The sequence below is a fragment of the Aythya ferina genome (genome assembly GCF_964211825.1).
Source record: "Aythya ferina genome assembly, contig: HAP1_SCAFFOLD_29, whole genome shotgun sequence".
NCBI lineage: Eukaryota > Metazoa > Chordata > Aves > Anseriformes > Anatidae > Aythya > Aythya ferina.
In genome coordinates, this window is record NW_028181463.1 from 1,884,795 (window position 1) to 1,907,689 (window position 22,895).

The 22,895-nt window shown below is 48.5% G+C and overlaps 1 protein-coding gene and 1 pseudogene across 2 annotated transcripts in view; one reads left to right on the top strand and one right to left on the bottom strand.

Moving 5' to 3' along the window:
• Nucleotides 1-22,895, bottom strand: part of LOC311427974 (olfactory receptor 14C36-like) — a 52,122-nt pseudogene continuing 29,227 nt past the window's right edge. Inside the window, exon 2 of the transcript in view lies at nt 1-611. The product of the transcript in view is annotated as an olfactory receptor 14C36-like (transcript). The remainder of the gene's footprint in view (nt 612-22,895) is intronic.
• Nucleotides 21,507-22,448, top strand: LOC311427975 (olfactory receptor 14A16-like; the record flags this gene model as incomplete). The annotated part of the gene is made up of 1 exon (XM_084539548.1): nt 21,507-22,448. One exon carries the CDS (start codon nt 21,507-21,509, stop codon nt 22,446-22,448), a length of 942 nt encoding a protein of 313 aa, XP_084395674.1.

The following is a 22,895-nucleotide window of genomic DNA, read 5'->3' on the forward strand; positions in this document are numbered from 1 at the left end:
TTATTGATTGCAAAGAAGCATGTATCCAAAGAGTTTCCTTACTGCATCCTTGAACTCCTGGTTCCTCATGCTGTAGATGAGGGGGTTCACTGATGAAGGAACAACTGAGTAGAGAAGTGACACAATAAGATCCATGGATGGGGAAGAGATGGAGGGGGGTTTCAGGTAGGCAAACATGCCAGTGCTGATAAAGAGGGAGACCACGGCCAGGTGAGGGAGGCAAGTGGAAAAGGCTTTGTGCCGGCCCTGCTCAGAGGGCATCCTCAGCACTGTCCTGAAGATTTGCACGTAGGATAACACGATGAAAACAAAACAACCAAAGGCTAAATAAACACTAAACACAAGTGGCCCAACTTCCCTGAGGTAGGCATCTGAACAGGAGAGCTTGAGGATGTGGGGGATTTCACAGAAGAACTGGTCCACAGCACTGCCTTGGCAGAGGGGCAGGGAAAATGTATTGGCCGTGTGCAGGGCAGCATTAAGAAAGCCACTGCCCCAGGCAGCTGCTGCCATCTGGGCACAAGCTCTGCTGCCCAGGAGGTTCCCGTAGTGCAGGGGCTTGCAGATGGCAACATAGCGGTCATAGGCCATGACAGTGAGAAGGGAAAACTCTGAGCCAAAGAAGAAAACAGAAAAGAGAACTTGGGCAACACATCCTTGATAGGAGATGGCCCTGGTGTTCCAGAGGGCATTGGCCATGGCTTTGGGCAGAGTGGTGGAGATGCAGCCCACGTCGAGGAGGGCGAGGTTGAGGAGGAAGAAGTACATGGGGGTGCGGAGGCGGTGGTGGCAGGCTACGGCGCTGAGGATGAGGCCGTTGCCCAGGAGGGCAGCCAGGTAGATGCCCAGGAAGAGCGCGAAGTGCAGGAGCTGCAGCTCGCGCGTGTCTGCAAATGCCAGCAGGAGGAACTCGCTCACTGAGCTGCTGTTGGGCATTTCCTATTTCTGGGCTTGGGGTCCTGCACAAGGAACAGAAAAACACTGAGTGTTTATCAGAGCTATCTTAACAGAGTTATCTTACAGGAAAATATATATATATACATTAATATCCATTTTTCTTTTTAGCCTTCATTTCTCATTTCAGAGGAAAACTCATTCCATTTTTCATTTAATCCCTCCCAAATGATTCTCCACTTCCATTCAGACTTTTGACAGGTCCTTTTCATGAGTTCTGGCTGGTGCTGCTAGAGGGTGTCACTGAGAGCACGCGACTTGCTGTGGGCAATGTGGGAGTCAGTCCTGCCCTAAGCAAGTGGTAAAGATAATATGATGATTTTTCTTTTGTCTCTTTTGTTCTAGCAGCCCCACTGTATTCACAGTAAATCCTTGTGTGTCATCAACGTGGTGATGGCTTCAGTGCAGTGTCCTTGAGAGAGCACATCAAGTCTGTGTGTTAGTCCTAGTGTCAACTGCCCTGTGCTGGTGTCTCTTTGACCTACTGGACAATTGCACTCTTATGTTTGCCTGAAACAAACCAGGATACTGCTGAGAGCAGAGACATCGAGGCTCAAAGTGCCCAACTCCAGACCCCTAAACCACAGAATCACAGAATCACAGAATTTTCTAGGTTGGAAGAGACCTCAAGGTCATCGAGTCCAACCTCCAACCTAACGCTAACAGCCCTCCACTAAACCATATCCCTAAGCTCTACATCTAAACGTCTTTTGAAGACTTCCAGGGATGGTGACTCCACCACTTCCCTGGGCAGCCTGTTCCAGTGCCTCACAACCCTTTCAGTGAAGAAGTTCTTCCTAACATCTAGCCTAAAACTCCCCTGGCTCAACTTAAACCCATTCCCCCTCGTCCTGTCACCAGGCACGTGGGAGAACAGGCCAACCCCCACCTCGCTACAGCCTCCCTTGAGGTACCTAAAAAGTACCTCAACTAAACCAGTCCCCGTACTCCCTTTCCTCCAAGCACACTGAGGACTAACTCCATGGGCATCTAAACCCCCATCCCCAGCCAGCCTGGGAACAAGAACAGCAGCAGCATGGCCAGCTGGAGAAGCCAGGAGGAATGCCAGCGTGCTGCTGCCAGGGGAGGCAAGGCCAGGGAGGGACAGACGGACACTCAGCAGACCCTCCTGTGCTGCAGCTCTGCCTGCAGAAGAGTCAGTTCATGCTCATTGCAGGCAATCGGTAGTCATCTCAAATTGGCTGAGACCTCCCAAAGACAGAGCACTGGGCATTGGAGGGTTCACAGCTCCTAAAGATCAGCTAGGATAAAACCTGAGAGGACCACAATGATGATGTTGGTGTAGTTTCTGGGCTGAGGTGTGGGAAGGGACTTTATGAAGTTCATTGATTCAATATTGATCTCTCACTGCAATGTTCTAGGAGTCTCAGTCTGCAGTACAAACCTGACCACCTATTACCATGAAACCAGCCTCCACCCTACCACAGGTATCTGCAAGCACAGGCTACAGGAAAAGTCTTGCCTTTCAGGTAGCCCCTGCCTTGGTCTTATTGTTGAAAACTCCAATCATAAATGCCATTCTCTAAAGCGTTTTCTACTCGTTTCTGGAGAAACAAAGAGACCCATCCTGACAGATGCTATCAGTAATCAGATGTGCCAGCCGTACAAGACCCCTCTGGCAACCCCACCTGCAGTGCCCTGCTGCCAGAGCCTCACGGTTTCAGGAGCCTGCAGATGTGTCCTGCCACACGCTGCCCTCTGTTGTTGCACTCCTCAGTGCCTCCAAGCCCTCTCTCCTCTCCTCTCTGTGTGCCAGCTGCGGTCAGAGCCCCCAGCCCTGCTGCGCTGTGCAGAGGAGCTGCTCCTGGGCACAGCTGTCTCTCTGCACCACGGCCCTCTTGCCACGAGCTCTCTCTGTCCCATGAGCCCGGCCCAGCTCAGCAGCACAGCACCAGACCAAGGCACTGCAATCGCCCCTCTGGCGGCTTTGCTGATGAGCCCATGAACCTCAGGCACTCAGAGACAATTGAAGACATCTCTCCAGAAGTGCAAGTCAGAGGCAAGTTTCCTGCAGTGTCCCCCTGAGGGCCAGCACTCACACAGCCTCCCTTGGAGCTCGTTAGAGCAGAACCCTGGAGGCAGTGAGGACAAGGAGACAAAGGCAATGTGAAGGTGACACTGATGTATAGGAAAACTGGATGTGTTTCACCAGCACAAGGGTCAGGCCTTGACCCATGTTCCCTAGGAAGGAGATCCTTTCTCTTCCCAAATTGCTCATGGCTCTTTGTGAAGCAGTAGGAGATGGGGATGTGCATGGCCAAGTGCAGGAGAATGGTATGACGCCTGCCTGGTTCATGGTTGGGGGCGAGGAGGCAATGAGGCCCTGGTGCTTTAACAATCAGCTGTCTGCTCATGGGCCTCAGTGGCAGAGACAACAACCTAGCCATGGGCACAAAGACCTGGGTCCTGCTGGGACTCTGTCTTGTCACAGCCCTTAATCCTTTCCACAGCAGCCTTTCCTAAGGACTCTCACAGCTGCACCTCTTTCCCTGCTGGCTGCAGTCCCTTCTGTTGGTGGTCTCTTATAGATCTCAGCTGAGTCTGATAACTCAGATCTTCTTGATGGCCATGCTCCTCTCCTCCTGGCCACTACTCACTCAGTAGGGTCCCAGCCTGCCCTGATGTGTGGGGTTACTCTTTCTCCGGTGCGGGACTGGGCTCTTCTCCTTGTAAATGCCAAGAGGTTTCTGTAGGCAAAATCCTGTATTTTCTCCTTGTTCACCCACATTGATGCTCCATTCTGTTAACAGCTATTGTCTGCAGGCAAACAGTTCTACCTTCATGTGATTGTCCTGTCTCTGACAAGATCGCAGCATCGGGAGCTGTAAGAAAGTTTGGATAATACAGAAGTAACCAGCTGAATGGAATTGCAGCACAGAGTCACAGAAGGGTAGGGGATGGAAGGCTGCCAGGTCCTATCACTGGCCACCACTAAGAAGATTTTGGCACCATTCTCTTTACATTGTCCCCTCAGGTATTTGTAGAGGTTGATAAGATCCTTTCTCAATCTCCTCTTCTCTGGGCTAAACAGGCCCAGCGTGTTTAGTCTTTCCTCAGAGGACAGATGCTCAAATCCCTTAATCACCTTCCTGGCTCTATGCTGGACCCTCTCTAGACATTCTATGCCCCTCCTGTACTGGGGAGCCCCTTACTGCCCACACTATTCCAGGTGTGGCCTCACCAGATCTGCGTAAAGGGGGAGGATCACCTCTCTCAACCTGCTGTCCACACTCCTCTTGATTCAGGCTAGGAACCAATTGGATGGGATTGAGATGCTCCAATCCTTTAATCACCTTCCTTTGGCCCTTCTAATTTAGACCTGCACAACCCCATAACATTCAGGACACAGCTCCAGAGAAACTGAGAGCATGCATGAGAAGGAAGCACAGAAAAGATGCAACCTGGCATCCTTCCATCGCCTACCATTCTGTGACTCTGTGCTGCAATTCAATACAGCTGGTTACTCCTGTATTATCCAAACTTTCCTGCAGCTCCAGATGCTGCTGTCTTGTCAGAGAGCGCACAATCACACAAAGGTTGAACTGTCTGCCTGCACACGTGAACATCTGACATGATGTCGACGTAGAGCTTGGTACCGTGGCTTAGTGATGGACTTGTCAGTACTGAGGTAAAGTTCCATGACCGGGGTTACAGGTCCTCACCCTTCTATGTTCCCTCTAAACTCTTTTTCATTCCTGATGGCCTCATCCTTAACAGTCTGATGGTATCATCAACCATGGAGCTTGCCAACCCCCATGGCTACACCCCCACATGTCCCCCTTCTTTATGTAAACCATCTTCTTGACACAAATATTACTCCATATATCAGACACCCCAATGGGACTAGCTCAGAGGCTATGTGCATCCTCGGCATAGACTGCTTCAGGAGAGGGAACTGCAAACTTCCAAAAGGGCACCACCGGTGGGGCTTTGGCAGAGCTGCCTTGGAGACAAAGGACATGAAACAGTTGTCTACCTTGTTTGGCCTTCCACAGAATCCTTCTGTTGGGGGTTTGCTGAGGGCTGAAGAACAGCAGGTGTCAATGGCTACCATATTGGCACACCTGAGGCAGCATCGCGCTAACCGAGACTCCCTGATTGCCATCCATGAGCTGGGTCATCGACTGGAGAGCCAAGGTGTAGATGTAGAGCTTGGGAGCATGGTTTAGTGATGGACTTGTCAGCACTAAGGCAAAGTTGCCTGACCTGGGTGACACGTCCCAGAGTAGTGTCAGGCACAATGCAATTCTTTTTGCCTTCTGCATCTATAGCACAGGAAGCAGGACTTTGCCCTACTCCATTGAATGGGCAGGTGTTTTCACTTTACTCAGTTTAGGTTTCCGTGGCTGGAAGGGGCAATTTCCCAAAAGAGGCCACGCTCATGGGTACAGCTACAGCCACTTGAAGAGGTATTTTCTTTAGTTTTCATCCCTAGTTTGCCACAGAAGACCCAAGAGAACCATGGCTGTCCAGGTTCTTGAACTGTCTACTGCAATTCAAGCTGAATTTCTCAGATTCCAAATGCTCATTTCAACTTTTATTTTATTTTATTTTATTTTATTTTATTTTATTTTATTTTATTTTATTTTATTTTATATTTTATTTTCTCCCAAGGAACCCCTGACATGTCTTAGAAAGGGTTTCATGTGCTGGGCTGGGCTGCACTTACAGGGACAAAGACCACTGCTGGCAGTGGAGGTGTCAGACCTCCAGTCTCTGCTTTTCCTCCTGATAAAGGTCTCCAAAGAAGTCACCCTGGATGAATAGCAATAGGAGAATGATGCTCCAAACTGAAATGCAACAACATTCAGCCTTTGAAATAAGAAAATATTTTTATTCTGTGCTTTGTGAAATCTTTTCCCTTAACTACGTCATGTAAACTCTGCAATTAGCTGCACAAGGCATGAAACCTTAAAGAAAACTATGGAGGAGATGTTAGGAATTTCTTCATTTTAATGAGTTCCATGGTGTATTGTGGTGCTGAGTCTATGAAGCTCAGTTACTGAGAGGAGAATGATGCAACTGCTAGAGAAAGTAAAGTCAGAAGGACAAGTTGAAGTGACTTGGAGTATTAATGGGCCCCACTGAGGGCTGTTACTAACAAAGCCTCCCCAGGGCCTTGTTAGGGCAGATAATTGGAGGCCATGGTTACAGACAGGCAAAGCACTGTGCTGAGAAAAGTCTTGGCTGGCTTTAGTGAAGCAAAAGAGCCAAGGCCTGACCCCTGGAACTGGGAAAGGAGATCCTGCACCCCCTAGTCCAGCTCAAGGCTCTTGCTGGGGTCTGTGGGATATGGTGGGCAGTGTGATGCCATGAGAAGAACACTGGTATGACATCTTCAAGGAGCTTCACAATGTTGCAAGGAATCTATGGGGCCTCATCAGAATGAATATAACATATCTCCTCCTAAGCTCTAGCCAAGGGGACAGAAACCTCAGGGCTGTTGGGCCTGCCATTTTTACCAGCACCCTCTGCCTTCTCCTCTGCAGACTCTATCACATTCTGACTTATTTCCTTGAAGTCTGCAGACACCCATCTCTGTCCACAACCTTCCTCTCATCCTTTGTTTCACCCATGTCTCGTCAATCCTCACCAGCTGTTCCTTGAAACACAAAGTCAGGGTCTGATCAGAGGGTGACTTCTGGCACCACAGTGAGACACTTTGAGGGACATTTCTTATTCTATCGTGCTAATGTATAACTTCCAAGGTATACACCAAAGAATTTTTTTCTCTCCTGCTCTTTCCTACTACCAAAGGAAGCTCCATCAGGGTGGAAACCACTCCTGAAGTAGGCATCCCAACCCAGCAGGCTCCTTGCAGCCTATCAGCCAACCAGACACAAGTCACCTCAGCAGCATCTTCCAAGCCAGGGGCCTGCTGCTGGCCTTGCAGCTTCTTGTGGAGACCCAGCCAAGCCTTGTGCCTGTTGCTGCCCACTCATGGACTCAAGCAGAAGGGACAGGACAACCCATCTGGGGGCCTTCTTTCTGCCTGGGTCCTCCTGGCTCTGGAGGCAGAGGGGATCCCCCAGTCAGCATGCCAAGCAGGTGCCTTGTGCTGGCCTAGCAGGGCCACTGCCAGATGTCAGCCTAAAAGTGCAGATCCCAGGGAGAAGTCAAGGCTGACCTGACACCTCCAGACACAAGTGACCTCACAGTCCCTTTCTGTGACATGTTCCTGCTTCTGCCCTATCAAGTGCAGAGACAGAAGTGACCTCACAGTCACATTCCTTCTGCTGGGTCAGGACATCCTGACGTAGGGCTGACCTCTCTCTAGTCCTTTAAGGACTTGGGCTCACCATTCTAGGTTAGAGGAAAAAACACAGGTTTAATGGGAACCTTTGGTGTTCTTCTGTGCATATCAGGTCTGTCATAAGTATATGGGCAAACCCTGTGGTTTAGGGAATTTTAAGGCCTGCCAACAACTTCTCTAGGGCTAAATAGTGCATTTTAATGTTAGTGTTTAGGGTAGGGATTGGGGTAAGCAGGAGTGTAAAGGTAAGGGAATGGTAAGGGAAAGGGGCTATGGGCTGTGTTTTTCTTCAATGCATACTTTGAGTAGTGGAATCCTCTCAGAGAGGTCGAGTAGTGTTTAGTATTTAGTAGCATTTAGTTTTACTGATTAAAATTACTGGTTCAAATAAGGTGATGGCAATACATGACTGTTTTAAATCAGTGTTAGTGTAGCATCTAGCATCTACAGTCTCTTGTCTAAGCTGCTCCAGACTGTGCCATATTTTATTGGGATCAGCTTTCTGATGACATTTAACATCTCAGTGTATCTGTCTCATCTCTGTTGGCTACCCCATTCCTGAGAAGGAAGTAGCATTGTAGTCAGGAGGGAAAAGGACATATGGGTCTTTAGGAGCATCCTGCACAATGTGCCCATCAGCTTTGCACCTCCACAAAATCATGCTTCCTACCTACAATTTCTGTTTCCCAAGTGGCATCTATGGAGCCAGGGTTCCTTTTCCCAGGCCCTCTCACATGTTTCAGTTTTGGGTGTGCAGGGATGGGATAAGGAAAGTTAAGGCACAGATGGAATTGATCTTCTCAAGGGATGCAAGGAATAATAGGAAGGGATTCTTCAGATTCACTGCTCATAAAAAAAAGGCCAAGGAGAGTGTACGCCTTGTGATGGATGAGAATGACAGACATGGAGAAGGCTGAGGGACTCAACAACATTGTTGCCTCAGTCTTCTCTGCCAGTCAGGCTTCCCAAGTCTTTCATTTCCCTGAACCCACGGATGGAGGCTGGGGGTGCAAAGTCCCACCCACTCTAAGTGAAGAGCATGTTTGAGACCACCTGAAGAAACTCAACAAGTACAAGTCTATGGGGCCTGATGACATGCATCCCAGGGTCCTGAGGGAACTGGCTGATGTAGTTGCCAAGCATCTCCCCATCATATTTGAAGAGTCCTGTCAGTCGGGTGAAGTCCCTGCTGACCGGAAAAAGGAAAACATCACTCCCATTTTTAAAAAGGGTAGAAATGAGAAGCCGTGGAACTATTGAATGCTGAGCCTCACCTCTGTGTCTGGCAAGATCATGGAAAAGATCCTCCTGGAATCGATGTCAAGGCACATGCAAGACAAAGAGGTGATCTCAGACACCCAGCATGGCTTCACCAAAGGATAAATCTTGCCTGACCAATTTGGTGGCTTTCTACAATGGAGTGACCACATCAGACAACAAGGGAAGACCGACCAATGTCATCTACTTGGACTTCTGTAAGACCATTGCCATGGTCCCACATGACATCCTGATCTCCAAATTAGAGAGATATGCATTTGATGGGTGAACCATTCAGTGGGTAAGGAGTTGGCCTGAAGGTCACATGCAGGGAGTGGTGCTCAATGGCTCTATGTCCAAGTGGAGGCTGGTGATGAGTCTTGTACCTCAGGGGTCTGTCCTCAGACCCGTATTGTTTAATATTATTACTGATGACATAGACAGTGGGGTCGAGTGCACCCTCAGCAAGTGTGCAGATGACACCAAGCTGAGAGGTGTAGCTGATGCAACAGAGGAAGGGATTCCTGTCCAAAGGGCTCTGGGCAACCTGTTCTCATGGGGGGCATCCCTGCTTATGGCCAGAGGGCTGGCAATAGGTGATCTTTAAAGTCCCTTGCCATTCTCTGATTCTATGGTCTCACTAGCTATACCTCAAGCATGACTCCCATCCCATCAGCCTTCCTGTGGTCTCTCACCTGACCACAACAGAAGATGCCTCACCATCATCTTCAATGCCTTGAGCATGCTTCTGCCCTTTATGGTCCCTATCTGTGCTACATTCCTCCTGCTGGTCTGTCAGATCCAGAGACAGAAGTAGCCTCCCAGCCTCCTTCAACAGCCATGTGCCTCCTGCAGGCCCAGCACATCCTGAGGCACACCTGATCCCATCCCAGCATTCCCAGCCAGCTCCTCCTTGTGGTCTCTGATCTGATCACATACCTGTCACCTCACATGCCTCTTCCAATGCCATGGGACTGCTGCAGGACCTCGCAGTCCCTGCCCTGCCCCAAGGGGACAAACAGCTGAAGTTAGGGGTAGAAGTGGGGTTGAAGCTGAGATGTGTTGTGTGCATGGTGGAGAGTTTTGGTAATTAGGTGTTCAGATTAACATTTAAGGATTAGAGGTCACCTTCTAGGGTTATGGGAATGGTAGGGCTTTAAGGGAAGGATCAGTGTTCTTCTCAAGATGCCTGCTCAATTTATAGGGGAAGATCAAGCTTTGGAGATTGGAGATTTGTTTAGTTCTTGATTGGGGACTAGGGTGAAGGCTGGCGTTATAATCCTTGGTTAGGCTTAATCATCCTTTTGCTCAGCCTTCTAGTAGAAGATGGGTTTGACATCTGCCTTTTCTAAGTCTTGAGGAATTACTTTAATCAATTTGTCCTTTCCAAGGTCTTTGAGACAGGTCTTATGATGATGTCAGCAGCTGTACCAGCACCTCTCTCATTCTTCCAAAACCAACTCTAAGCAACCTGAGGACTGGCCAAGGGGATGGTGAAATTTTGGGAAAGGGCTTGGTTAAAATCTCTGAGGAGAGCCTTCATGAGTTTCACATGGTCAATGATGGCAGTATCATAGACAATCATAGAAACATGGGATCATAGAATCATAGAATGGTTTGGCTTGGAGGGGACCTAAAGATCTTCTTGTTCCACGCCCCCTGCTGTGGGCAGGGACACTTCGCACTAGACCGGGTTCCTCAAAACTCATTCCAACCTGTCCTTGAACACTTCCAGGGATGGGACGTTCACAGCTTTTCCAGAAAACCTGTTCCAATGCCTCATCATCCTCAGAGGAAAGAATTTCTTCCATATATCTAATTTAAACCTGCCCTCTTCTAGTTTAAAGTCATTACTTCTTGTCCTATCACTACACCCTCAGACAAAGACTGTCTCCCCAGCTTTCCTGTAGGTCCTCTCTAAGCACTGGTAGGTTGCTCTAAGGTTTCTCCGGTGCTGAGTAGTAACAGTTCTCTCAGCATGCCTTCATAGCAGAAGTGCTCCAGCCTGTTGGTCATCTTTGTGGTCCTCCTCTGGACCTCTTCAAATAATTCCATGTACTCAAACTGTCGCGTTAAACCACAGCAGTCTTTTTGGCACCCAGTGTGAGGCACAAAGTGTTGAGATAATGACAGATCTTACCACAGAGTGCTAAATTTAAATTGTTATAAGCATTAGACCAGTTTAATAGTTGCTGATCACAAGGTCGACATTTTGGATCTCAGGTCTGTTGGGCTTGTTTTCAGAAATGTGTTGTATAGCACATTACTTACTACACGTGTTCCCGTTGTGCTCTTTATCATTTCTGGGTCTGGTTTAAAGTTATTTTGCTATGTTGTGTAGCACTGGCTTATGAGTCAGGAAAATTACTGGTCATGTGACAAATCTGTTCTTTGTACTGAGCATTGCCATCACCTCCATACCTCAGGAACCATCACTCAGAAACTATTAAGAATTACACTCGACTTTTTTGCTTTAGGGAGCCAATCTAGGGGGAGAAAAGGGAGGGACACTTCTCCACTTCTTCACTATCTCCTTCACTTCCCCTTCTCCTCCAGGCTAATTACAACAGCTCTACAAAGCTTAGAATATCCATGGGATGGTCCTATTGTGATGTCTCCTGAATGTGTTTCAACTGTTGTTTAAGGATAAGCAACTCTTGAAGAATGCCCTCCAGAGACCTGCCCCAAGGCCGGAGAGTTAGGAGTGGCAGGGAGCATGGGAGGATCTGGGCAGGCACCTAGAGCAGTGGGCATCTCCAGTGCTTTGGAACTTCCCCCCTGAGCACGTGCAGAATCCTTAAAAACTGCAGAAGTGCTTGAAAAGGAGGGGTTATCACCTTGGCAATTCCAAAGGGAATTCCAAAGGAAGCCTCAGTCAGTGTCACTCCAACCCCTGTGATGGGCCCTGCAGCTACTCCAACACCTCTGACATGTCCTGCAGCCACTCCAGCCCCTGTGACAGACCCCAGGTCTAGTCTGGGGCCTAGACCAGACCCCCCAGGTCTGCTCTTGCTAGGCCAGAGCACCAACCTTTGCCAGGTTCCACTGCTTCTACATGCAGGAGAAAACAGTGGGTGTGAAAATCAGGCTCCTGAGAATGGAAAAGAACTACTGCCCAGAAAAGAAAGGAGGAAGAAGAATGTTGATCTATGAAACCTTGACATAGACTTCCCCACGAGAGGGTACTTCCAAGATCCAAAAGGGTACAGCTGGAGTTTCGGGATAGCTGCCTTCAAGAGAGAGGATGTTAAAGAGCTGTCTACCTTGCCCAGTCCTTGGGAGGACCCTTCCATTTGTGGACTTGTTGAAGGTCAAAGAAGGTGTAGATGGTTACCAGAATGTTCTACCAGTTGGGGACAGGCTGGACATCAGTCAGTAATGATCAATTGCACTGTGCATAGCTTGCTGTGTACATAACAATAATAGTACTAAAAATAATTGCTATTATAATTCTTTCTCTACCATTTCAGTCCTTTCAACTGCCCTGACCTCAACCGATAAGCATGTGGGGGGGTTGGTGTGAGCTAACAGCTGTGTGGTGCTGAGCTGCCCGCCAGGTTAAAGCACATCATGTTTGACAACCGCAGTCCAACAGCACAAATCACACTTCTAAAAATCTTGTGTTCAGAGAGGAGCAGTAGATGATCAGTTCAGTCTGCCTCAATGAGCACACCCCAGCAGAGACCCTGCTGCCTTGGGGAGCTGTCAGCCCTGAGGCCTTGGGGACACCTCAAGGGAGCCCAAGGACACAGAGCAAGCGATGCCATGGTCGGGTGCTGTGCTGCTGAGCTGGGCCGGGCTCCTGGGCCCAACGGCAGCTCCTGGCAAGCGCTGCAGAGAGACAGCTGTGCCCAGGAGCAGCTCCTCTGCACAGTGCAGCAGGGCTGGGGGCTCTGACTGCAGCTGGCAGGCAGAGAGGAGAGAAGGAGAGAGGGTTGGGAGGAACTGAGGAGCGCAACAACAGAGGGCAGCGTGTGGCAGGACACATCTGCAGGCCCTTGACACCATGAGGCTCTGGCAGCAAGGCAATGCAGGTGGGGTTGCCAGAGGGGTCTTCTGCAGCTGGCACATCTGATGGCTGATAGCATCTGGCAGGGTGGCTTTTACTCTACATTTAATGTGGACTAGAAGATGCTGTAGGGAATGGCATTTATAAAAGGATTTTTTCCAGAGGAAGACTGAGGCTTGGATTATCTGAAGAGGAAGGCTTTTTTAGTTTCTGTGCGTTCAGAGACTTGAGGTGGCGGGGAATCTGAGTGAGTCTCAGCACACAGCTTGTGGAATGGGGTCTATTGGCCTTGGACAGGGAAGAGATGTGGTTATAGAGAAACAAGTTCCCAGCAGGGACATGGGCAGGCAGCAGTGTCCTGGTTCCTTAGGCACTGGAACAGGTACCACAGGGAAGTGGTCACAGCGCTGAGGCTGTCAGAATTCCAGAAATATTTGGGCAAACCCCTCAAATATAGGCCAGTTTTGGGGTTTTCATGTACAGATTCAGGGGTTGGATATGAATATCCCTGTGGGCCCCTTCCAACCTGGGATAATCTATGACTCCATGTCTCTATGAACCTACGAGTGCAATACTTCTGTAGCTCAATAAATGCCAGCACAGGCCAAATGAGCCTAAGCATGGCTCAAAATTGTCTCTAACTGAAACTGTGAAGGGACTCTTTCATCTGAGGCTCCACAAGATTTCATTTGAAATGCCCAGGATTTATGCCTTAGAAAAGAGGGTTGGGTAGGCAGCTAGACAGAAAATACAAAAATAAATTCCCACAGCCCTGCTCCACAGTTGGGTGAATTGGGAGCAACAAAATTGAAAAGCTCTTTATTATCAGGTGATTGAATCTGAGAATACCCCATCTTCCTCTTTACTTCTGGTTGTGGGGCAGGACTGACTCCTTACCCAGAGCAGGGTCCCTTGCTCCCAGGACACCCTCAGGCAGCATCACGAAGAGCATATGAAAGGGAGCTGGTAAATGCCTGACTGAAAGGGTTTTCATAGCATTTATGTGAGAACTGTAAGAACTTTATCTCAGATATGTCTTCTTATTTATTAAAGCATTTTTCATCCTTGGCAGTAACCCATGGCCAGAACCACCGAATGCCCCAAATCAGCACAGTGAGTGACTTCCTCTTGCTGGCATTCATAGACGTGCGAGCTGCAGCTCCTGCACTTTGCACTCTTCCTGGGCATCTATCTGGCTGCCCTCCTGGGCAATGGCTTCATCTTCAGCACCGTAGCCTGCCACCACCGCCTCCACACCCACATGTACTTCTCCCTGCTCAACCTCGCCGTCCTCGACCTGGGCTGCATCTCCACCACTCTGCCCAAAGCCATGGCCAATGCCCTCTGGGACACCAGGGCCATCTCCTATCAAGGATGTGCTGCACAGGTCTTTCTCTTTGTCTTCTTTATCACAGCAGAGTATTCCCTTCTCACCGTCATGGCCTACGACCGCTACATTGCCATCTGCAAGCCCCTGCACTACGGGAGCCTCGTGGGCAGCAGAGCTTGTGCCCAAATGGCAGCAGCTGCCTGGGGCAGTGGCTTTCTCAATGCTGCCCTGCACACAGCCACTACATTTTCCCTGTCCCTCTGCCACAGCAATGCTGTGGACCAGTTCTTCTGTGAAATCCCCCACATCCTCAAGCTCTCCTGCTCAGATGCCTACATCAGGGAAGTTGGATTTATTGCATTTAGCTCTTGTTTAGTTGTTGGTTGCTTTCTTTTTATTGTGGTGTCCTATGTTCAGATCTTCAGGGCAGTGCTGAGGATGCCCTCTGAGCAGGGCAGGCACAAAGCCTTTTCCACGTGCCTCCCTCACCTGGCCGTGGTCTCCCTGTTTGTCAGCACTATCATGTTTGCCTACCTGAAGCCCCCCTCATTCTCCTCCCCATCCCTGGACCTTGCAGTATCTTTTCTGTACTCCATGTTACCTCCAGCAGTGAACCCCCTCATCTACAGCATGAGGAACCAGGAGCTCAAGGATGCACTGAGGAAATTGTTTGAATACATATTTCTTAAGAAAATATAATGTTCCTTTACATTCCGAGTTTATCTCAGAAACAGTTAGGAAAGTAATTTGATATTATTTTTCTTGATAAATATGATCTTCAAGTTGTGGAGTCGATTTAATTAATGTCATTGTTAGCCTCCTACCTGTTCATTTATCTGTTTACTTTTCCTAATCAAGTCATGTATATTTAAAGCCAGGCTTTCCGTGTAGCTATAGACAATAAAGAAGCGAGTAGAAATTCATAGGTCTCAGCTGCAGTGTATTCCCATCTCCTGTGAACTAGGAAAGAAGCTATTAAAAAAAAAAAAAAAACTGAGCAGAAAAACTGGACTGAGCAGAGCTCAAGTGCTCAATCTGGTGTGAGCAGGCAGAGGAGAGCTCTGCAGCCCCAGGGCATGCAGCAGCCCCAGCAAAGGAGCCTGGCGAGTGACTCCTTGCAGCCCTGGGGCAATGGCAGTGACTCCATGAGCTGGGTCTGCCTCCCAGCCTGCCCAGCACAGCCCTGCAGAGTGCCCCCATGCCCCAGGCACCACAGCCCACTCACTCTGCAGAGCAGCACCTCTGGTTGTCATGTCAGAGATCTCAAATTTTGACTAAACTCATATCTCATAGCTGTTTTTAGTTTTCTCCATAGGGGAAGCTACTGCCTTTCAGATTCTTGAAGGGAGGTACATCCTGCATGAAGGCCTGCAAAATGTTACCCTGGATCCATAGGAGTCATTCTGGAACCAACACTTCTTCATAGGATGTACACTTTTGTGGAGGCGCAGAGCTGATGGGCAGGTGCAGGATGCTCCTACAGACCTTTGTGCCCTTTTCCCTACTGACTACAACACCACTTCTGTCTCAGGAACAGAGTAGCCAGCAGAGGGAGACAGATACTCTGAGATCATGAAAGCCATCAGAAAGCTGATCCCAATAAGATAACCAATATGAGGATGACAGGAGAAGCCTGGCCAAGAGAGAACTGAGATTTGGGGGAGGGAAGAGGAGCTTGGGAAGCAGAAATTAACGATTTTGTAGAGGTAAGAGGTTTCATGCAATATTGATGGTGCTTTAAAACTGGCTTTAAACAGTCATGTAAAACACTTACACTTTTTTGACCAGTAACCCTAATCCCAAAACCTGAATGTTGCTCCAACACCTTGACAGAAATCCCCTGCAGTAATACCTGACCTCAGAGTATCCCTTCAAGCAGAACTCAGCCCATAGCCCTTTTCCTTACCTTTACTCTCTTGCTCATCCTAATCCTTTCCCTTAACACTAGCATTAAAACACTTTATTTAACCCTAGACGACTTCTTGGCAGACCTAAAGAAAACCATAAACCACGAAGCTTCTCCATACCCCAGCCACAGACCTGACACCCTATGCAGAACACCAAATCCTCCCAACAAACCGTTGCTTAAACTCCAATGCAGAAAGGTGAGCCCTTGTTCAAGGCCAGTTGGCAAGTGACTTTGGACAACCTAATCTAATGGAAATTGTCCCTGTCCATAGAATAAGGTTTGACTAGACGATCACAGAATCACAGAATCATCTAGGTTGGAAGAGACCTCCAAGATCACCTAGTCCAACCTCTGACCTAACACTAAGCAGTCCTCTGCTAAACCATATCACTAAGCACTACATCTAAACACCTTTTAAAGACCTCCAGGGATGGTGACTCCACCACTTCCCTGGGCAGCCCATTCCAATGCCTAACAACCCTCTCAGAAAAGAAGTTTTTCCTAATTTCCAACCTAAACCTCCCCTGGCACGACTTTAGCCCTTTCCCCCTCATCCGGTCACTGGGCACGTGAGAGAGCAGACCAACACCCACCTCGCTACAGCCTCCTTTGAGGTAGCTGTAGAGAGCAAAAAGGTCACCCCTGAGCCTCCTCTTCTCCAGGCTGAACAATCCCAGCTCCCTCAGGTGCTCCTTGTAAGATTTGTCCTGGGTTACACGTACTTGGGTAGTGTAAGGCACAATGCAATTCTTTTTGCCTTCTGCATCTACAGCACAGGAAGTAGGACTGCCCTACTCTATTGACTGGACAATAGAGTAGGGTACAAAATTAAATGTCTTTACTTTTCATCCTGAGTTTTCTACAGAAGACCCAAGAGAGACCATGGATGACCAGGTACCTACTAATATTTAATTTGAATTTCTCTGGTTCCAATGGTCATTTCAATTTTATTTCTCCTTATTTTATTTTATTTTATTTTATTTTATTTTATTTTATTTTATTTTATTTTATTTTATTTTATTTTATTTTATTTTATTTTATTTTATTTTATTTTATTTTATTTTATTTAAATTTATTTTATATTATTTTATTTTATTTTATAATATTTTATAATATTTTATCCTGCCCCCCAAAAAATGTGACTTGTTTTAGAAAGGGTTTCATGTGCTGAACTGTGCTGCAGTTACAGGGACAAAGACCACTACTTGCAGTGGAAGTGTCAGACCACCAGACTCTGCTTTTCCTCCCTATGGAGGTCTCCAAAGAAGTGACCCTGGATCAGTAGCAATAGGAGAATGATGCTTCAAACGGAAATGCAACAAAATTCAGCCTTTGAAACAAGAAAATATTTTTATTATTTGCTTTGTGAAATCTTTTCCCTGAACTATGTTATGCAAGCTCTGCAGTCAGCTGCAAAAGGCGTGAAGGTTTGAAGAAAACTATGGAGGAGATGTTTGGAATTTCTGCATTTTAATGAGTTCCATGGTGTATTGTGGTGCTCAGTCTATGAAGCTCAGGTACTGAGAGGAGAACGATGCAACTGCTAGAAAAAGTAAAGTCAGAAGGAAAAGTTGAAGTGACTTGGGGTATTAATGGGCCCCACTGAGGGCTGTTACTAACAAAGCCTCCCCAGGGCCTTGTTAGGGCAGATAATCGGAGGCCATGATTGCAGACAGGCAAAGCACTGTGCTGAGAAAACTCTTTGTTGGTTTTAGTGAAGCAGAAGAGCCAAGGCCTGACCCCAGCCACTGGAAGGGGAGATCCTGCACCCCCACATCTGGCTCAAGGCTTTTCCTGGGGTCTGTGGGCTGTGGTGGGCAGTGTGATGCCATGAGAAGAACAGTGGTATGACACCTCTGAGCTGCTGCACAGGGTTGCAAGGAATCAATGAGGCCCCATTGCAGTGAGTAAAACATATCTCCTCCTAAGCTACTGCCAAGGGGAAAAACCTTCAGGGCTGTTGGGCCTTCCCTCTTTACCAGCACCCTCTGCCTTCTCCTCTGCAGGCTTTCCATTGCTGTCCCACACATTGCCCTATTTTCTTGAAGTCTGCAGACACCCATCTCAGTTCAGCATCTTGCTTTCATGCCTTGCTTTCACCCATGTCTCATCAGCCCTCACCAGCTGTTCCTTGAAACACAAAGCCAGGGTCTGATCAGAGGGTGACCTCTGGCACCACAGCATGACCCTTTGAGGGACATTTCTCCCTCCTTGTGACCATTCCAGCCTTCCTGGAACACTTTGTGGCATTTTTTTCTCTACTGCTCTTCTCTGCTACCGCAGAAAGCTCCATCTGGTAGGAAACCACTCTTGAAGTAGGCATCCCAACCCAGCAGGCTCCTTTCTGTCTCTCAGCCAACCAGACAAAAGTCACCTCAGCAGCAGCTTCCAAGCCATGGGCCTGCTGCTGGCCTTGCAGCTTCTTGGCTAGACACAGCCAAGCCTTGTGCCTCCTGATGCCCACTCATGGACTCAAGCAGAAGGGACAGGACAACCCATGTTGGGGCCTTCTTTCTGTCTGGGTCCTCCTGGCTCTGGAGGCAGAGGGGATCCCCCAGTCAGCATGCCAAGCAGGTGCCTTCTGCTGGCCTAGCAGGGCCACTGCCAGATGTCAGCCCAAAAGTGCAGATCCCAGGTCTATGTCAAGGGTGACCTGCCACCTCCAGACACAAGTGACCTCACAGTCCCTTTCCATGACACGTTCCTGCTGCTGCCCTATCAAGTGCAGAGACAGAAGTGACCTCACTGTCACTGCCACAGTCACAATCCTCCTACTGGGGCAGGAGATGCTGAGGCAGAGCTCACCTCTCTCTAGTCCCTTAGGGACTAGATTTTAATTTTCTGTGTTAGAGATTAAGCAAAGTTTTAGTTGGAGTGTTTTGTGTTCTGCTTGTGGTGTCAGGGCTCTGGTTAGGGTATGGGCAAGCATTATGGTTTAGGGTGGTTTTTTTTAGGTATGGCAAGAATTCTGGGGTTAAATAGAGCATTTTAATGTTAGTGTTAAGGGCAGAGATTAGGGTGAGCAAGAGAGTAAAGGTAAGGGAATGGAGCTCTGTGCTGAGTTTTTCTTCAGGTGATACCTTGAGTTCTGCTTTACAATAGTGGATTCCTGTCAAGGTGGTTGACTAATGTCTTGGTTGAGGGATTAATGTTACTCTCGAAAATAGTGTAAGGGCCATACAAGACTGTTTGAAGTCAGTGTTACAGCAGCATCAACATTACCTCTTACCTCTTACCCTCTTCCATCTACAAAGGTAAGCTTTCGAGCTCTTCTTCACTTCTTCCCTCACCCCAATCTGACATCTCTCCTGGCCAGGCTACTCCTGACCTCCCCATAACAGTCATCTAACAGGGATCAGCTTTCTGATGGCTTTCATTATATCAGAGTACCTGTCTCAGAGTACCTGACTATTCTTTGGGAGAAAAAGTTTGTCATGATATATAATCTAATTTTTTGTAATATCTAATCTAAATCTCCCCTTGTGGCCATTTTCTTGAGTCCTATCATTACTTATCTGAGAGAAGAGGCTGACCCCTGCCTCATCACAACCTCAACAGCATGTGTTCTCACCTCGGCAATTCCAAAGGGACATAAGTGACTGGAATGTGCTGGGACTTGGTCTGTGCTTACTGAGCCTCAGTGAGTGCCACTGACTGAGCAGGTGCAGATGGTTACCAGAATGTTCTACCAGCTGGGGACAGGCTGGACAACAGTCAGTAATGAGCAATTGCACTGTGTTTAACTTGCTTTGTACATAACAATAACAATAACAGCAACTCTTATTATTTCTCTTCCCTTTCAGTCCTTTAAACTGCCCTTATCTCAACACATAAGCATTCTGGGGGGGAGAGGGCTGATGTGAGCCAACTGCTGTGTGGTGCTGAGCTGCCCACCAGGTTAAAGCACAACATGTTTGACAACCACAGTCCAACAGCACAAATCACCCTTGTAAAAGTCATCTCCCCTGTGATCAGAGAAGTGCAGATGGTGACAAATTCAGTCTGATTCAAACAGCACACCCCAATAGAGACCCTGCTGCCTTGGGGAGCTGTCAGCCCTGAGGGCTTGGGGACACCTCGAGGGAGCCCAAGGGCACAGAGCAAGCGATGCCATGGTCGGGTGCTGTGCTGCTGAGCTGGGCCGGGCTCCTGGGCCCAAGGGGAGCTCCTGACAAGCGCTGCAGAAAGACAGCTGTGCCCAGGAGCAGCTCCTCTGCACAGTGCAGCAGGGCTTTGACCGCAGCTGGCCCGGGGAGAGGAGAGAAGGAGAGAGGGCTTGGAGGCACTGAGGAGTGCAACAACAGAGGGCAGCGTGTGGCAGGACACATCTGCAGGCTCTTGACACCGTGAGGCTCTGGCAGCAGGGCCATGCAGGTGGGGTTGCCAGAGGGGTCTCCTACATCTGGGACATCCAATAGCTGATAGCATCTGTCAGGGTCATTGTCTCTATTTCTACAAAAAGGAGTAGAAAATGCTGTATAGAATAACATTTATGATTGCATATTTCAAGAGGAAAAACAAGAGAGGGGGTACCTGAAAGGCAAGACTTTTTCTGTAGCCTATGTTTGCAGATTCCTGCAGTGGAGGGGAGGCAGATTTCATGGTAATGGATTGTCAGTATTGTAGTGGAGACTGAGACTCCAAGAGAATTGCAGTGAGAGATCAGTTTGTCAGCAATGAAGTTTATAAAGTCCCTTCACACACCTCAGCCCAGAAACTGCACCAACATCATTTTGTGGTCCTCTCAGGTTTTATCCTAGCTGATCTTTATGAGCTGCAAGCCCCCCGATGCCCAGTGCTGGGAGACATCCCTGTCTTTGGGAGGTCTCTGCCAGCTTGAAGTGAGCACAGATGATTTGCAAAGAGCAGGAGCTGTGTCCTCTGCAGGCAGAGCTGCAGCACAGGAGGGTCTGCTGAGTGTCCGTCTGTCCCTCCCTGGCCTTGCCTCCCCTGGCAGCAGCACGCTGGCATTCCTCCTGGCTTCTCCAGCTGGCCGTGCTGCTGCTGGTCTTGTTTGCAGGCTGGCTGGGCATGGAGGGTTTGGATGCCCATGGAGTGAGCCCTCGGTGTGCTTGGGGGAAGGGGAGTACGGGGACGGGGTGAGGGGTGTGGAGATGGGCACTTTGTGCCTGGATTCCTCTACACTCAGCAGTGTTCAGGTTCTTCAGACATCAGTCTCTGAGTACAACTTGCCTGCAACACTCACAGGGTGGGTGAGACCAGTATTGATAGACAGATTATCTGTCCTCACTAAAGGACACTGCACTATAGGGCCAGTCCCTTTTTCCCTTAGGATGCACAACATTTCCACTTATGTGCTGGAGAAATGCCCGGGATTTCTGTTTTAGAAAAACTCAGTAGGTGTGGTAGGTCAGTAACAACAAAAAGTCTAACCCTATAAAATAAAAATTTATATATATATATATATATATGTATCTGCTCTGAAGTTGGGTAACCTGAGAGCAACACTGGGGCAAGGTTCGTTGATATCAGCAGTGAAGAGAGTCTGAGATTACCTCATGTTCCTCCTTACCTCTGGCTTTTGGACATAACTGACTCTTCCGTTGCCCACAGAGGAGTCCCCTGCTCCCAGGGATACCCTCAGGCATCAGGAAGAACTCATGAAAGGGACCTGCCAAATGTCTTCCTGGAAATGGACAATTTTCTGGAGATTCTAAATGAGAAATGGGATGAGTTTTTCTCTGGTAAGTCTGTTGTACATTATTACTGTTCTTTCTCTTCTTTGTTCAGGATCACATCCCCAAAAAAGCAGATGTCCAACAGCAGCTCCATCACTGAGTTCCTCCTGCTGGCATTCGCAGACACACGCGAGCTGCAGCTCCTGCACTTCGTGCTCTTCCTGGGCATCTACCTGGCTGCACTCCTGGGCAACGGCCTCATCCTCAGCGCTGTAGCCTACAAGCACCGCCTCCACACCCCCATGTACTTCTTCCTGCTCAACCTCGCCCTCCTCGACGTGGGCTGCATCTCCACCACTCTGCCCAAAGCCATGGCCAATGCCCTCTGGGACACCAGGGACATCTCCTATCAAGGATGTGCTGCACAGGTCTTTTTCGTTGCTTTCTTGTTTGGAGCAGAGTTTTCCCTTCTCACTGTCATGTCGTATGACCGCTACATTGCCATCTGCAAGCCCTTGCACTACGGGAGCCTCGTGGGCAGCAGAGCTTGTGCCCAGATGGCAGCAGCTGCCTGGGGCAGTGGCTTTCTCACTGCTGTCCTGCACACGGCCACTACATTTTCCCTGCCCCTCTGCAAAGGCAATGCTGTGGACCAGTTCTTCTGTGAAATCCCCCAGATCCTCAAGCTCTCCTGCTCAGATGCCTACCTCAGAGAAGTCGGGGCGTTTGTGTTTACTGTTTCTTTAGTCTTTGGTTGTTTTGTTTTCATTGTAGTGTCCTATGTGCAGATCTTCAGGGCTGTGCTGAGGATGCCCTCTGAGCAGGGCAAGCACAAAGCCTTTTCCACGTGCCTCCCTCACCTGGCCGTGGTTTCCCTGTTTGTCAGCACTGCCATATTTGCCTACCTGAAGCCCGCTTCCATCTCTTCCCCATCTCTGGACTTGGTGGTGTCACTTATGTACTCAGTGGTACCTCCAGCAGTGAACCCCCTCATCTACAGCATGAGGAACCAGGAGCTCAAAGTTGCAGTGAGGAAGATGATTCTATATGTGCTTCTTAAGCATCAATGTTGTTAATATTATCGTGATTTGTATCATATCATTTTCATATTTTGTAGTATTATCATATTGTAATCATTAATAATAATCCTCTGAAGACTACCATTGTATTTGAGAAATTGACATGACAGATTTTTATATTATTTTTCTTTTTTATTTTTAAAATAATTTTTAATATTGATTTAATTTATTTAGTAATTTATTTACTTTGAATACATCTTCTAATCAACCAATTGAACTAGGCTTCCTGTGTAGGTATAGTCAATTAAGAAAAGAGCATAACTTCACTGGTCTGAGCTACCATCTCTTCCCATCTCCTCTGGAGCTGGGGGAGCAGCTGCAGCATGCAGGAGGGGCTCAGGGCCAAGAGCCAAGCTGCCACATGCAGGAGCAGCCCTGGTGGCCCTCGGGGCTGCCCTTCACTGCCCGCTGGGCTCTGCCTCTCTGCTGCCTTTGGGTCGGGGC